Source organism: Danio rerio, chromosome 5 (assembly GCF_049306965.1).
Source record: "Danio rerio strain Tuebingen ecotype United States chromosome 5, GRCz12tu, whole genome shotgun sequence".
Classification (NCBI taxonomy): Eukaryota; Metazoa; Chordata; class Actinopteri; order Cypriniformes; family Danionidae; genus Danio; species Danio rerio.
Window position 1 is genome coordinate 25,430,534 of NC_133180.1, and position 15,641 is coordinate 25,446,174.

At 35.7% G+C, this 15,641-nt stretch overlaps 1 protein-coding gene across 16 annotated transcripts in view; it reads right to left on the minus strand.

Moving 5' to 3' along the window:
• Window positions 1-15,641, minus strand: part of ap1b1 (adaptor related protein complex 1 subunit beta 1) — a 56,412-nt gene that overhangs the window by 16,230 nt on the left and 24,541 nt on the right. For 4 of the 16 annotated variants that reach the window (XM_068221236.2, XM_073950643.1, XM_005165166.5 and 1 more), the window contains exons 14-21: window positions 14,217-14,415; window positions 13,747-13,767; window positions 13,306-13,371; window positions 10,908-10,937; window positions 10,533-10,673; window positions 9,043-9,188; window positions 5,612-5,741; window positions 132-216 (exon numbers count right to left, since the gene is read on the minus strand). In XM_068221236.2, the coding sequence (XP_068077337.1) occupies window positions 132-216; window positions 5,612-5,741; window positions 9,043-9,188; window positions 10,533-10,673; window positions 10,908-10,937; window positions 13,306-13,371; window positions 13,747-13,767; window positions 14,217-14,415 (818 nt within the window). The remainder of the gene's footprint in view (window positions 1-131; window positions 217-5,611; window positions 5,742-9,042; window positions 9,189-10,532; window positions 10,674-10,907; window positions 10,938-13,305; window positions 13,372-13,746; window positions 13,768-14,216; window positions 14,416-15,641) is intronic. The other 12 variants (XM_073950641.1, XM_073950646.1, XM_068221234.2 and 9 more) reach the window with 3 other exon arrangements.

Consider the following 15,641-nt stretch of genomic DNA (forward strand, 5'->3'; position numbering starts at 1 on the left):
CACTCAGATGCATATAACTCACAGACAGGCACACAAAAACAATTATCTAAAGGACTGACGTCACAGTCACCGCTGCTTGCGTGTGAAAGGACGCATGCCGCGATTAAAAGCACACACACACACAAACTCACCCATCTTTCCATCCTCTACAAAGAGCAGGCTAAGAGGATACTGGCAGCTGAAGTAGAACACGTCAATGTTATTCTTCACAGCTACCTGCAACACCGACAAAAAGAGAGAGAAAAAACACATTATGAGTGTGATTTAAGACACCCTGAGGTTGTGGACAAGGCACTCAAATCCTGTTAAGGGCAGGCAGGTTTCGTCCATAATTCTGACAAAATAAATTGCCCTCTTTTTCTTCAGTGCTTTGAAAGAATGGCACACACACACAAACAAACACACTAACAGAAGAGAGATAGATGGTCCTTTGATCATGCCTTTCTTTGACATTTTGTTTCTCTCTCACTCTATTCTTTTGTTTAAGCCCCTCTGTGGCTTTGCAAGGGTTGGGTTCAGGTCCTGCGTGTGGAGTTCACGTTTGCACGCCAATATGTGAACTTCAAACATGCACGAAAGCCTCAGAGGCACAGCCTGACTAAGAGGATTGAAGATGTTCACTGACAGCTGGAGAAAGCAGAGCGAGTGTTTCTGTCCTGGTTGATCAGATTCAAAAAAACAAAACAAAAAAACACCTGCTTTAATGAATAATCAGCATTGAAAACTTAGAGACCCTTTGAAATTTTCTAGATTCTTTGGGTTTACAGTTTATGTACTTACATTTTAGTTTTATATTCCATAATGCAGTCTTTCAAGACATTTATATGTTTTGACAACTTAATTCAAATTATGTTTAGGTAATAAAAAATAATATAATAAAATAAAATGACTAAAATAAAATAAACATTTGTTGAAAAAACCCTAATATTAACCCTTTGACAGCGCCTCTATCAAACAGTTGACCATGTTTTTACTGTTTTAAATAATGACTGTTAAAGTCATTTAAAGAATGACTGTTTTAAATAATGGTTAACAGACACAGCATTGTTGGTTTACAAAAAGAAAAAGAAAAAAAACATTCTGTTGCACTACTACACTTGATTTTGGTTTTATTGTAAAAAAACAACAACAACAACAACAACAACAACAACAAAAACAAGAAAACATGTTAAATTAGAATCTGAAATATTTGACGGCATACTTAAAAAGGGATATTTAGTATACAATAACATTTCATTTTGAATATTATAAAAACTTAATTGTTCTTACATTTTATACTTTGAGATTTTTCATAGTATATATATTAATTCTGGTACTTTTACCAAAAACCGACATATCAACCATTTGGTAGAGGCTGATATTTTAGATATTATGGGATGTGTTGAAAAAAATGCATTAAGTGTGTTAACTTACAACATTAGGAGTTAAAAAATGCAATCCACACATTTTCTTCTTGGTGGGGGAGTAAATAGTTAAATAGCATCCCATTTTACTCAAACCTATACCTAATAAATTCTTAAAATGCTTAGAAAATGTAAATGACGATTTGTTTTTGTTTTGTAGATAGCTCTATGTATTTTATAATATTATCTGTATTATTTGGATTGCACTGCATGTGATGATCATGACTTTTGAAACTCAGCCAAAACAACAACAACAACATCAGAAACACCAGAGAAACCACCTGCTTTAATAAATAAACAGCAGTGTAAAAAAAAAAAATTAGGAGACCCTGTTGATTTTTTTATTTTTTGGGGGGGTTTACAGTTTCTAGTTATGTACTTGAGTATAATGCATTTTCTTTGTTTTATATTCGATAATCCACTGATAACGTTTCATAATTTAAAATAAAAATTTCATATAATAAAATGCAACCTTTTAGGGCATATTTATAATTTTAGAAGACGTGATACTATTATCTTTAGATAATTAAAAAATGTTAAAATAAAAATAAAATAAAATAAATAAACAAACAAACAAATATTTGTTGAAAATTTTTTTTTTAACTAGCAACCTGTAAAAACTCAATTTTACTCAAATTTATAACTAATAAATTCCTAAAATTCTGAGAAAATGTAAATGAAGTGATCTCTTATTTTTGTTTTTGTAGTTAGATATGTATTTTATAATATTACCTATATTATTTACATTATACAGTATATGATGATCATGTCAATTTTGAAACTCAGCAAAGTTTTAAAAAAGCTAAAAATAGTAAAAACTAAAAAAAAAGAAATAAATCCAATCATTTCTTTAAATTTTAAACATTTACACTTTGTAAAGCAATAGATTTGCAACTGAAAAACAAAAAACAAAAACTCAACACCACATTTTCATCTGATTATGGCTGTAAATCTTTTGAGAGCATGAGGGATTGAAAGGCACCCAGGGGAGCTTTGTTAAAGCTGACAGCAGGTGCGCAGCATCCATCAAAATACAGGCTACACAGACCCGGATAGGGACAGACAGTCCCGCATAGACATCCAGACCTGCTACACTCTGCCTCTGAATAATTCATCCAGCCAAACCGCTCTGAGCTGCACATGCCAACTTCATTCATCCATCACTTATATAACTGCAGTTAAAAACTAAAACCACCTGACAAAATAATATATGGAAAAATATAAATTCCCAAAATAATGCCAAATCAAACACTTCATTCATTCATTTCCTTTTCACTTAGTCCCTTTATTAATCAGGGGTCGACACAGCGGAATGAACCGTCAACTTATCCAGCATGTTACATGCAGCGGACACCCTTCCAACTGCAACCTGCCACTGGGAAAAACTCATCCACACTCATACACTACAGCCAATTTAATTTATTCAATTCACTTATAGCGCATGTCTCTGGGGGGAAACTGGTGCACCTCTCGAACCAGCGGCCTTCTTGCTGTGAGACGATTGTGCTATCCACTGTGCCACCGTGACGCCCCAAATCAAACACTTATTAAATTTAATCAGGGATGCTCCAGTCGATCGGTTAGAGATCGGTATGTGCCGATAAATCACACTTCATGACTCGATCGGTACTCGCTGATCTGGCCGATTTTACAAACTGATCACATTTGTTGGTTTACGAGTTTTCAAACAGGACTTATAAGAACTGAAAACTTTCTAGATTTCAGAATTTAAAGTTCTGTGTTTTCAACAATATTGCAAGTTAATTAAAACCTGGCTGGAAATATTAGGGGGAAAAAAATTTTACTTTAATATTTAGTAATATAACTTATTGCAATAAACACTAGTTTACAAACCTATTTCCTATTAGTAAACAAGCATTGGATTTAGAGGTGTGCGCTTTAACTTCTTATTCATCAAATATGCACTCCAAACGTCATTGAGACATGCTGAATTCTTCTTTCAACATTCGCAATGTCTCCAAATTGCTTTGTTAGTGATTATTCTTACCAATATATTTAGATCTATTTTATCTATTATTTTCTGGAAAGCTGCTTCTGACCATGATGTGTCAACTCTAAATGGTTATTAGAGAGATTTATAAGGAATTCAAAAAAGGACGGTATCAAACTTAATAATAAAAGTAAAATTTGCTTTATGCATTATAAAGCTTAAAGCATCAGACTCGGTACTTTATATCGGCATGACAAGGAATTGGTATTCGGTATCGGCTGCAAAAATCCAGTTTGGAGCATCCCTATAAACTGAATTGTTAATTATTTTTACATTTTAATTATTTAATTATATTAAATTATTCAATTATCTACAACAGGGTGCAGGTTTCATCATATCAAATTTAAGAACTTTTAAGACCCCTTTAAGCCCATTATAAATGAGATTTTAGACTTCTACAGGGCTAAACACTTAAGATTTTTTGTTATGTTCCGGTTGGACTAATGGAATTGGAAAAAAAAACGAATGTAATTATTTCTTGACCACGTTTTAATGTGTCAAAACAAGAAAACTGTAGTTGTATACACTTTTTTTCAATTAATAAAATCTTAGGTTTCATGACTATTTATAAATATGATGTCCACTCACCCTTACTTCTGTAAATAGTTTTTGTGTAAATGGAAGATTATGTAAAGGGATATATTGCTGCTATTATCATGAAGAATTGTGTAATTGCTGTTAGTTTACTTTTTCTTTTTAGGGGATTTAATGAAGAGAATTTGCTGTAAAATGTCTAACAGCTGTTGTGAAATAAACATCTCTTTGCAAATAAAAAAAAATATTTGGATGGGTTGTCGGGCGATTGGCTAATTTTACTTTGACAACTTTTAAAAATAAGACCGGTTAATTAAGACCTGCAACACAATATTTCTGTGAATTTAAGACTTTTTATGGCCTATAAAGTTGTTTTTGAAATTTAAGACATTTTAAGATCTCACAGACACCCTGTATAACTACCAGAACCAAAGAAAATGTATATTAGAATCGGTTTCTCTCTTGTTAAATGCATCTACAATTTTATTGGCCTTGATGACAGTGAGTCAAGCTGCAGGGAGAAAAAAAATAAAACATCTTTCATTCAGTGTATGAGTAACTAGGATTCACTTCCTGTGATGCCATCGAAGTGAATAACTGATCTATTATCGGCAGCCACGTGTGAAATTAATAAAGCCACAAGACTCTCTCAGCTCTGGAACTATCAACTGGTGTAATCCACGCCTGCAAAGATTGGAAACGCATTGTAAGCCAAAGCCCATCCAAATCAAAATCCACGTGCTGAAGCGGTGAGCCGCCTGAGCTCCAGAAATATTGTTACATCAGGCCTGCAAAAATGGAGATATCTAAAGAAAAAGTGTGACAAATCCCATAATCATCACAGCTCTCCCAGCCACTAAAACCCCTACTGATGACTTCAACGATTAGCATAGAGCGGAAAGTGAAAGAGACACATTCATGAATAACCATTTGATGTTAATCTAACATGTGAACTCCGACATGATCTCCCTCTAGGAAAGCTCAATACGTGCAACCAATCTGAAAATGGCACCCTATAAAATCTTCAGATTGAATCTTGAGATTAAAACGCTACATTATCTGAATCTTTTTCAGCAGCTGAAACCCTCCATTCTACATTTTGGCATTTGCTGCATCCAATCATAACAGTTCCCAAAGCTCAACGCAATCTTCTGCTTGTGTTTTAATTACTACCAATTAGAGACTCTGTGTTCCACAATGCATGTGCCTTCATTTACTCTGTTGGCTTTGTGGGTTAATCCCTAATGCGCTCGCTAGAGAGAAATGTGAATGACTCCACTGAGGGAGATAATATGCTAGAGCTAAATCAGACCTATTGCTGTGCTGTTGCAGACCTACATGATGGATCGATAGAGGACTGAAATGGACATGGATGTAATGATAGGAGGAGAAAGGTAGAAAAAAGACAATTGCAGAAAGGGAGAAGCAAAGGGGAGCCACTAATGATGATTTTTTTTTTTACTGAATCTCAGCTGCTCTCCTCCACAAGCACCCACACATAACTGTCTCTCACTGGAGTGGCTTTTTTGGGCTGCAGCATTTGGTAATAATGCCCGCAGGGAGCTTGTTTTATTGCTTAGTGTGCTGAAATGCATATCGGAACAGCACTGGTTTCATATAGTGCATGAAGTATGATGCAGCAGAAATGCAATGCAAACGTCACCTGGAGATTGTTGAGTGGTTCCATTTTCATGACAGGGCCAGTTGTGCCGAGAGGCAGACTGACATCAATCGTCTGATTTGGGGTCAGAGGAGTCAGAACCTGCAGGGGGCCAGCAGGGGCCAAACCAAAACTACAGAAAGAAACAGAAACACAATTAAGAACAGTGACGGAAACACGTCTTACTAAAATACCTAAAGTCAAAACATACCCAAAAGCAATGTTTCTGAAATGAACAAATGTGTAACTGTATTTGGAAAAAATAAGTCAATAAGGTTATACCAAAATCATACTGCATGATTTTCAGAGTAGTAATGTCATAGATCTTTTCACACTGCATGACTGTCTGGGATAGCATTCTGTTGCTGCTGTATTTACACTGTTTAAACTGCAAGATGGATCGGCGATAGGGGGTTTCACACTGCATGAGTTTACAATATGAAGAATAGCCGACAACTTTGTCTTGGTCAAACCAACCAAACCCACGCGAAAAGTGACATAGAACCAATGGTAGGTCACAACGTATATCTTTTTATTAACTATATAATGAGAAAGAAGCTTTAGTGGGGTAGAGAATGTACTTATTTTGCTCACCAGACTTTTAAAGGAAATAATTTGTCCCTCACCCTTTTTGACTCCTGCCAAATTTACACTATTTTTTCCTCCATTTAGAATAGACCAAAAAGAAGTTCTTTTAACTTCCCCCCAACCTCCTGCTGGCCTGCAGATACCCAAACTAGTGGAAGCTGCGCTCTCATCGGCTGTAGGTTATTTTTAATCAGAACACATTACACACTGCATGATTTGAATCGCTAACAGCTCCAGATATTTAGCATGACAAATATCTCACGGTTGTCTGCGACTCATCTGCCATAGTCTCAAATCATGTCTATGATAGTTCACAATGTCTGAATTTTACTCATGTGAATGAAATTTCAGGCATTTGTCTGCAAATTCTCAAAACCTGTCTGCGAGTTAAAATCGGGGCTAAAATCATGCAGTCTGAACTCGACCTTAGTGGTGGTATGCAATTTAACATAATTTGTTTTGATTGAATTTTTATTACACAGCACTTGATTCTGATTGGTCAATTACAACATTCCAAGACATGTTATTCACTGATAACAGCCAATTATACAATAACATACAATACAATACAATATAATAACAAGCTGCTGATAAGCCTATCAGGTTTCATGTCAGGGATACTGTACATCTAGGCAGTTGTTCTCACAGAATAAAGTCTCAAAGGGTGTAAAAAATGTTGAAGAAAAAGCTGACAGTTTTTAAAAGGGCTGCATGGAGTATACATTAACCTACCATATTATTAAGACATAAGATAGCATCAAACAGTCAAAAACAGCCGCAAAACAGACAAACATATTAACAGATATGGATGTATTCATGTTCAAAATATGATTTGAAGCACCCCAGATGAGTTATTCAGCAGTTGCTATCTTAGAATAAAATACCCTGGGATTTTGTGACTGACCAATCAGAATCATGTAATTTACACAACCATGTATGATCTGCGATAACAACCAGCGGCATGTATATATCTCTTACATATAGCATGGTGGTCCTGCGGGGGACAACTTTTTATTCTATTTTGGTCAGAATACTGGAATTCAGAACCAATTGGTACTGAAATAAATTTTTTTTAAAAAAAAGTCAATTCCCCACGAACATTTGAGCACTGTTCAGCACATTCTTAAACGCCACTGATTTACCATCGTGCTTAACAGAAATGACTGTGATTGGCCATGAAGATCATTAGTTCACAGAACTCACCACTGCTTATTGAGTGTAAACACAAATACAGGGACACTGGAGTGTTTCAAAGTCTCGTCAATTAGCTGTTATGTCGATAAGCTGACATATGAGCGATGCGCTAATGAATCGCAACATTAAAACGCTTGTATCCCTGTATCTGTGATTACAATAAGTAAACAGAGGTGAGTTTGGTGAACCGATGACCTTCACAGCCAATCACAGTCATTTCTGTTGAGCATGTGAACAAAACGACAAATCAGTGCTGTTTAAAACACGCTAAACAGCTGTGTCAAATGTTCACAGGAAATGTTTTTTTTTAGTACCGAATTTCAGTATCATGACAACCCTATTCTATTCTACATGTCAACATATAGAGAAATCACAACATACAAATGCTCTTCAGAAATTAGCTATTGAATTATGTTTCAGCCAAACAAATGTTATATATTCCAGCAGTGCTGTCAAAAAATATCTATATTTTTAATACATAGTGATATATAAAACATTCAGATTCACTTTTCTTTACAGTACTGGCACTAGATACAGGCTCTCTTGCTCTCTTCTGTCTGACAGCAAGTTCACTAAGATAACAGTACTACACTAATGTCTCCTCTCATTCTCTCAGCAACACAGTCTCATTAGTCCAGCTGAATCTCGTTATAGTGCTTCAGTGACAGCAGTCTAAATAAACCGCCTGCCGCTTGTTTCATTAGTGTTAATCAACAAAAGACAAAGAGAAAATCACTCATTGCTCTTGACTGATTTGCTGAAGGAAAGATAAAATGTATCTAAATTAATTAGTCGCACTTATTTTAAGCTACAACTCTTTCTTTTAATAAACCAGTAACTATGACTTTTGCCTTAGTAAACTCCTAATCTGCAGCCTATTAATAGTTATAAAGGTAGCAGTTGGGTGTAAGTATTACAGTTGGCAATGTCAACCACTTTGGCATCATACAATGTCTGATGTTAAACATCGCAATGGACGATGGCATCGTCGTCATAGGTGGCAGTGAATTAATTATTAATGAATAATTAATTAATTCATAACAAATAAATTGTTTATAGCCTACCGTTTCAACAACCTGACCCACAAGATTGACTTATTTAAATCTAATAGAAATGTTGCACACTTAAAGTTCAGATTTTTAATGCAGTCGTCTTTCTTTTTTCTAGCATTGAAAGCAAATTCACTATAGCAACCGCAACACCCTGTCAATCACTCACAATAGGTTAGCGTTATGTGAGTGACATGACTCAGTATGGTAAACAATAGTCTGAATGTGCTCTGCATTTGACCCATACAAGTGCACAGAAACAGCAGCAGACTCTGTGGCAGTGAGAAAGCATCACTTTACACATAGATAAGAATATGACCTTCTGATGCCCTTGTTTTAGTAGAAAGACCGTAGTATGTATTACCATTTCCAAAAAAACAGACTTTACAACAGTAGAAAGTATTTCTAGACAGAAATCCTTAACTGACATGTAATGTGTATTTGAAACATCATCATTATCATCACCATTAGGTACTTGAATGATTCCACTGATCACATTCCTGCATAAATAAATGCAGCATTTTTCAAAGCATACCTCCAAACTGATTAGGAAGCACAGCAGATACTGCAGAAAGAAGCCTCCTGTTCTGACAGTTGACTCACCTGTTTCTGTTGAACTGAATGGCGAAGTCAGTCATAACGCTCATGGCTTTGTTGGTGAGAGACAGATCCATCTGAATGATGCCGCCACGTCGGGCAAATGTCCCAGAAATCTCCAGCCCTTTAGCCTTCATTGCTGGTAAAAACAACTGAACCCACAGTTAAACAGGTGAGAGTTAGGGGTGTTTTTCAATAGTTTTCTCATTTACTGTGAAAAAAAGTGCATTAGATGGACATTGAATTACTTATGCAACGTACAAGCTTTTTTTTCCCCTAATGCTATGAGATTTGCTTTTTTTATTCCAGTTTCTATTGAATATTATAAAATTATAATATAATACTGATTCAATTTGACTCTGTATTGAAAACTACAGTGGTTTTTGTAGGGCTTTTTTGTTTTCTATTCAAAATTATTCAAAATATTCAAAAATGTTCAGGATTATCTCTTCTTAAGTGCATCACAGTAATGCTTAAACTAATTAATTATACAAGTAATATTAATTATTCACCTTCATAATCATGTTCAACTCCTGTCTCTATTACTATGTAGGAAGTCATTTTATGATCAGTGTTTTATGCCAGTGGCCAGTCACCTGGACCAGAGGGACTTTTGACCACCTCTGTACAGGCTGCTTTCTGGTTTAGGAAAGGCTTTCCTCTCCACAACAGCCATCTCAGTCCCAAGTGAAAGAGTTTTGTTCATCAGCAGGGGACATTGTAAATGTGCAAAGACTTCAGCTTATCCCAGAAAACATAGATATGCTGACATAATTCTTTTTTTTTTAAGTTATTTTTAAAATAGCAATTTGGTTACGGCAGAAAATATATTGTTTTGCAAAAAAGTGCAGCATTAAAGACAAAAATGAAAGGGCTCTTCGCCTTAAATATGTTTCAAATTATTTCTTAAAAAATAGTGACTAAATCGTATCATGAATCGTATCGAATCATGAGTCAGGTGAATCGTTATATCTCTAGTGCCAAGCGTTTGTGTGCTACATGTATAGGCTGTTTTTCCAAATCTGACCAATCAGATGCAACCTTTCAGTCAGGTTTTCAGTCATTTGTGGTGTTTTCAAGCCTAAATTGTGGCATCTTGATAGAACTTTTTAACAGGTATTTATCTAATTAGCTCAGAAAACTATGTATTTATTATTTATTAATAATCAACAATTTAATATTATTATTAATATTGTTATATAAGTATTTGTTTTAGTATGATTATAACAAATATATTATTTTAAATTGCTTATAAAAAAGCATTTTGCAAGTTTGCTATATTGTAAGAAATATCCTTATTGCAACATTCAACAATAATATAGCATATTTCATATTTCCAAAGTATCATGCAGTCCTTATTGCATGCTCCCTAAGAGTGTAGGAAAAGCTGACACATAACAAAACAGAGTTGAAAAAGCAGAGGAACTGCTTATATATGATTCCTGAAGTCACAACCTAAGATATTAATTTACAGTATTGATTGATTCTATACTTACAGTTTTAGGAGCAACATAGAATCCCGTTGGCATGCCAACACCCCCACCGAGGTCAAAAAGGTCTCCCAATCCACCTCCAACAGCCGGAGCATTGCTCAGAGCAGCAGGCATGGCTGCAGGGGCCCCCAAAGCAGCACCCATCTGAGCAGAAAGAAATTAGCATTACAGCTTTACAAGACAATTACAAAAAGGGAGACATGAACAGAAGTTAACTAAGATAAAAGACTTAGAAGGGTGAAATTTCACAGCTCTTAGATTAATGAAGGCAAACCCCTATGTTGATGCTAATGCTTCTCTGATAAAGCACATTTATCAAAGTCTGCATGAACTTTGCAAAAAAAATAAATAAATAAATAAAGAAGTTCTCTGACTTACCGAAGGACTTCCACCGATGTCTCCTCCCAGCTGGCAAAACAGAGAGAGGACAAAAAGTCAAAGTAACGATCAGTGAACAGGGAAGATGGTAATAATTAGGAAGAGGTTGATGAAGGGTGAACGAAACTCAGTGAAAGCAAGTCAGGGTATTGCTAAGAAATCTGCCAGACCATTCAATTTAACACTCTTCTTGCATTCTAAACACTGACTCCTTTAAACTACTTTCAACTAGGGCTGGGCGATATAAAGCATCAATCAATAATAAAAAAATAAAGTATGTAGTTTATACTGCTGTATGCTCATTGTATAATTTACAATCATACCTGTTTTCTTAATGATCATGCATTGCACATAAAAAACATACAAATAAAACCACTGATTAAAAAAAAAAGTTAAGATCTTTAAGTTTGATCAATGATAAATATTCTAAAATTTCTCCAGAAGACACATTTCCTTAAAAAAAACAAATCTGAACAAAAATTCCCTCTCATATCACTTAAAATGTTCATCGCTTTAAATGAAGGTTTTATAGTGAAAATATTATTAAAGTAAAAAATATATATTTTTCTTCACCCTTGCAACAAAGGAGTGTGGGAGACTTAAATGGCCAATTCTACAACTTCACTGTGAAAAATGCTGCGTTCCACAAAATTATTTTGTTATCCCTACACAAATTGATTAAGTTAACTTCATTGTTTTTACCAATTTAATTGGATTGAGCATAACAATTGTGTTGTCCCCAAAAAACAAGAATTGTGTTTTATCAGCTTATTTTAAATATGTAGTTTGAACTAGCAGCAAAAATATATATTTGTAAGTGTTGCATGTACAACCTTGTCTTGATTTAACAACAATAAATGCAGATTTTGCTTAAATAAACAGTTCAAACTTATGAGCGGATTAATTCGAAGATTCTGTAACAATTATTCGATGTTAAAAAGTCCCACTACACCACTGTAAATCCATAAAATACATATTTATTTATTCCTTGTTTATACACTGGAAAAATGGTTCATTGCAAATTGCTGCAAAACATTTATAAAAGCTGAATTTAAACAAACAAATTAGGTTGAACATTACTAAATTTAAAGGTGCAGTATGTAAGTTTGACACCAAGTGGTTGAACTAGGTATTGCACTCTTGACTACAGCCTAAACTCTAATTTAAGTTGTGTTCTAAATAAATGCAACGGCACGTGATAGAAGGAATATTTTCATATTAAAAGGAGGTTTTTATCCAAACAACATGTGGAATTTCTTCATTTTATAAACAGCTTCTATTTCTCACAGGTGAACAACAGAAAACTGACAATGATCACCTCCATAACCATTTGAAATTGAACTTTAGAACTCTGAAATAATGCAAACCAACACATATCAGTGATCCAGCATCTGCATTTAATAATGCTAAATATGTAATAATTAGATTATAAAGCTTACCATTTCATGGGTGTGTGCAGATTCTGTGCTTCTGAATGGCTACATTTAAATTTCTGTCATGTTTCGTCTGGTGTAAACAGCCAATTTGCTGATCATAGCAAATCTCGTTACGTAACGTGTTGTTAGGACACAGGGTTAGAATGTAACCTGCTCACCTAATGTTTAGGTTCGTAATATTTATATTATTTGCTAATTAATAACCTTATGTGGCCTTCTGAATCTGCATCTCATTTTGGAGTCTGCTACTGTCCACCAGAGGTCGCATTTTGGTCATGAACGCATGCTTTGAGAGCCTTCTTGACTGAATGAACGAAATACACAGTTTTCCAACAAGGCAACCCGGGGAGCTGAAAAATAATTGGCTAAAGTGGTATTGGGCGGGTTAAAAAAACTGAAGACATCGTTCCGGCACATAACTCACATCTGACTTTAGCATTGTTTTTCAGATAAACAAGAATGCTCGCTCATGTTTCTTAAATATCTGAAAACATATTGTGGTATTATTATGCTTTAGAACAGTCAAAACTTGCATATAGCACCTTTATTTGGTTTGTTTAAACTCAGCCTATATAAATTGTTAGCAACATCTTAACTTAAAAAAAAATTAAATCCAATGAAACATTTTTTTCAGTGTAGTTTCAATCAAAGACAAATAATAACAAATCAGCTTTTTTGGTGATATGTATATCATTAGTGTGGTATCAAGATTTTAGTCATGATCGCCCACCCCTACTTTCATCATACTACACACTTTATACAAGACGTGCCTACATGTGCAGAACTACAACTACCACTACTAAACCCATATATTGGGCCAAAATAAGAGTGGAAAGGTGCTTAGTGTTCCTTCCAAACTGATCTGAGAGTAATTTATGTTATGCAACAGAGAATAGTCTGAGATCAGCACAGAGGAAATATTTAAGGATGAGCAAGGTGAGAACATCAACACCCACACAGACCTCTCTCTCAGAATAATCAGAAGATGGCTGAGGAGACTGCATCTCGGTCCTGTGGGAAACACCCGGCTGACAGAGCAACAATGACAAACGGATGAAATGTTTACAGTGAGTCAAAGCAGAAGAAATGAAGAGAAAGAGACTGGGGATTTATATAACTATATAAACATTTATGGTGTAATGTGGTTGCATCAAGCCTTGGATTTTTTATGATGCCCAATGACATCACAGATAAATCACAGCCATTGAGATATATTATTAATGCCGAGAATCTTTAAATGCAGGAAAAAGTGGTGGTTGTAAATAACAGGCTTGTGTTGTGGCTGTAAGCAGCCCTCTGCTGGTGTGAAGTGTACATCTGTATACCAATACAAATCCTCAATTCAGACTAATGAAATGGCATGATATGAAAGTGTCTGCTTCCTTTTGACTAAGTTTAATTACCGTATCTGATTCATCGCCCATCTGCAAGTGTAGCGAAAGGATAAAAGAGAGAAGGGGACGGAAAAAATACAAGAGTCAAAAAAGAGAAGACCAGAAGGGAAATGAAAGCAAGGAAAGTCAACTCGAATTATGCACGAGCATCTGTGATTTCTCAACAGACACAATTACATTGGTTAAGGGACTTTGGATGTGTGTTTAAGGAGAAGGCAGCTGATCTGGGATCAGAATCTACACGGATGATCTTGATTTAGTAAAGTAGGTCTGGATGCCAGCCAAGTCAATGCCAACTCAATATAAATGTCCTACAACACACGCGAGTTGAACTGACAAACACATAACCAAAAGCCTGGATGCCACAGTTAATGGACACACAGATGGGACAGATGGCTGTATTCATTCAGGCAATTACACAGTTTTTCTTCTACGTTAATCTAATTTCACCACAATGGGGTGATCATGTTTGAACTTACCAGACTATCCAGACCTCCTCCAAGTAGGTCCATGGCTCCCATCTGCATTGAAGGCTGAACTGAAGGAACAGTGGTTGTGGCCGGGGCCAGATCCAGGTTCAAAAGGTCCCCCAGGAGATCGCCCTGTGATGGAATGACTGCAGGTGGAGCTTCAGAGGTTCCAGACTGGCCAACTTCAGGGCTCTCGGCACTCTCTCCACTAATAGAGACAAAAATTTGACAATCATTTATATACAAAAAGAAAAAAATTATTTTTTTTTAATATCAGGGATGCTAAATCCTGTTCCTGCATATCTACCAAAATGCAGAGTTGATCAAACACACAAGCTGCGTCCCAAATGGCACACTATACACTATGCACTTATTACATTCATATACTGTGCTGTTGAGAGTGTCGTCCCAAATGGAAAACTAAGTTTTTTTAACCAAGCAGAAATTCATACTGTGACCCTATGATGTTTGATAGTTGCCTAAATAGTGAAATAAATGAACAAACTACCAATTAATACCTGCCATGAATAACCACATTTACCATCAAGAGGTGTTATAATCACTCTCATAGGAGAATTTTGCTTTCGCAATACAAAATAAATAATCCAACATCAGTGCCCGAAAGCTCTGCCCCTTCCGCTACGCATGCGAAGCAGCTGCCATTAAGCGAGTGAAGTGTCCAACATTCCACACTTCATTTTACTGGTTGAATAAGTGCATCATCCAGGTATTTACAGTGCACTTACTATTTTTAGTGTTTCAGTGTGAACGCACTACTTGCACTATAACCAACCTTCTGTCTCGCTACAATCCAACTCGCTCTTTAAGATCTCAAAACTCAGGGCTTCTGGTAGTACCTAGAATAGCAAAGTTGAGTAAAGTAGGTTGAGCTATCTCATTTATGGCTCCTAAACTCTGGAATAGCCTTCCTGATAATGTTCGAGGCTGAAACACTGTCTCAGTTCAAAACTAGATTAAATACCTATCTTTTTAGTAAAGCATACACTCAATGCATTACAAACCGGTATTTTGCATGAATGTGCTCCACGCAGGTGAGCTAGCTTGACAACCACCTGCAGGACACACTCCTCTTCAATACACAAGACATTGTGTAAGAAACTCTTATATGCTTTACATGTTTGTTTCTGTGTTTGTTTATATAACTGGTATTTTCATTTATACCAACATCTTTGCATCTCGTTTAAATACACTATGAACAGCAGCTATGCTAATTATTCTCATTCAGAGGTCCATAAAAACTATGCAGCGCTGTTGATGCGATTCCAAGAATCCATAATCCTAGACCAGGCAGTATCCTGAGCTGATGCAGTGGTCGTCATGGAGGAATAGAGTACATGAGACTGATTCCTGAAAAACCACCACAACAGAAGAGTCCCACACCTGCAGTTTCTCCACAATGGACGTCCAGCTTCT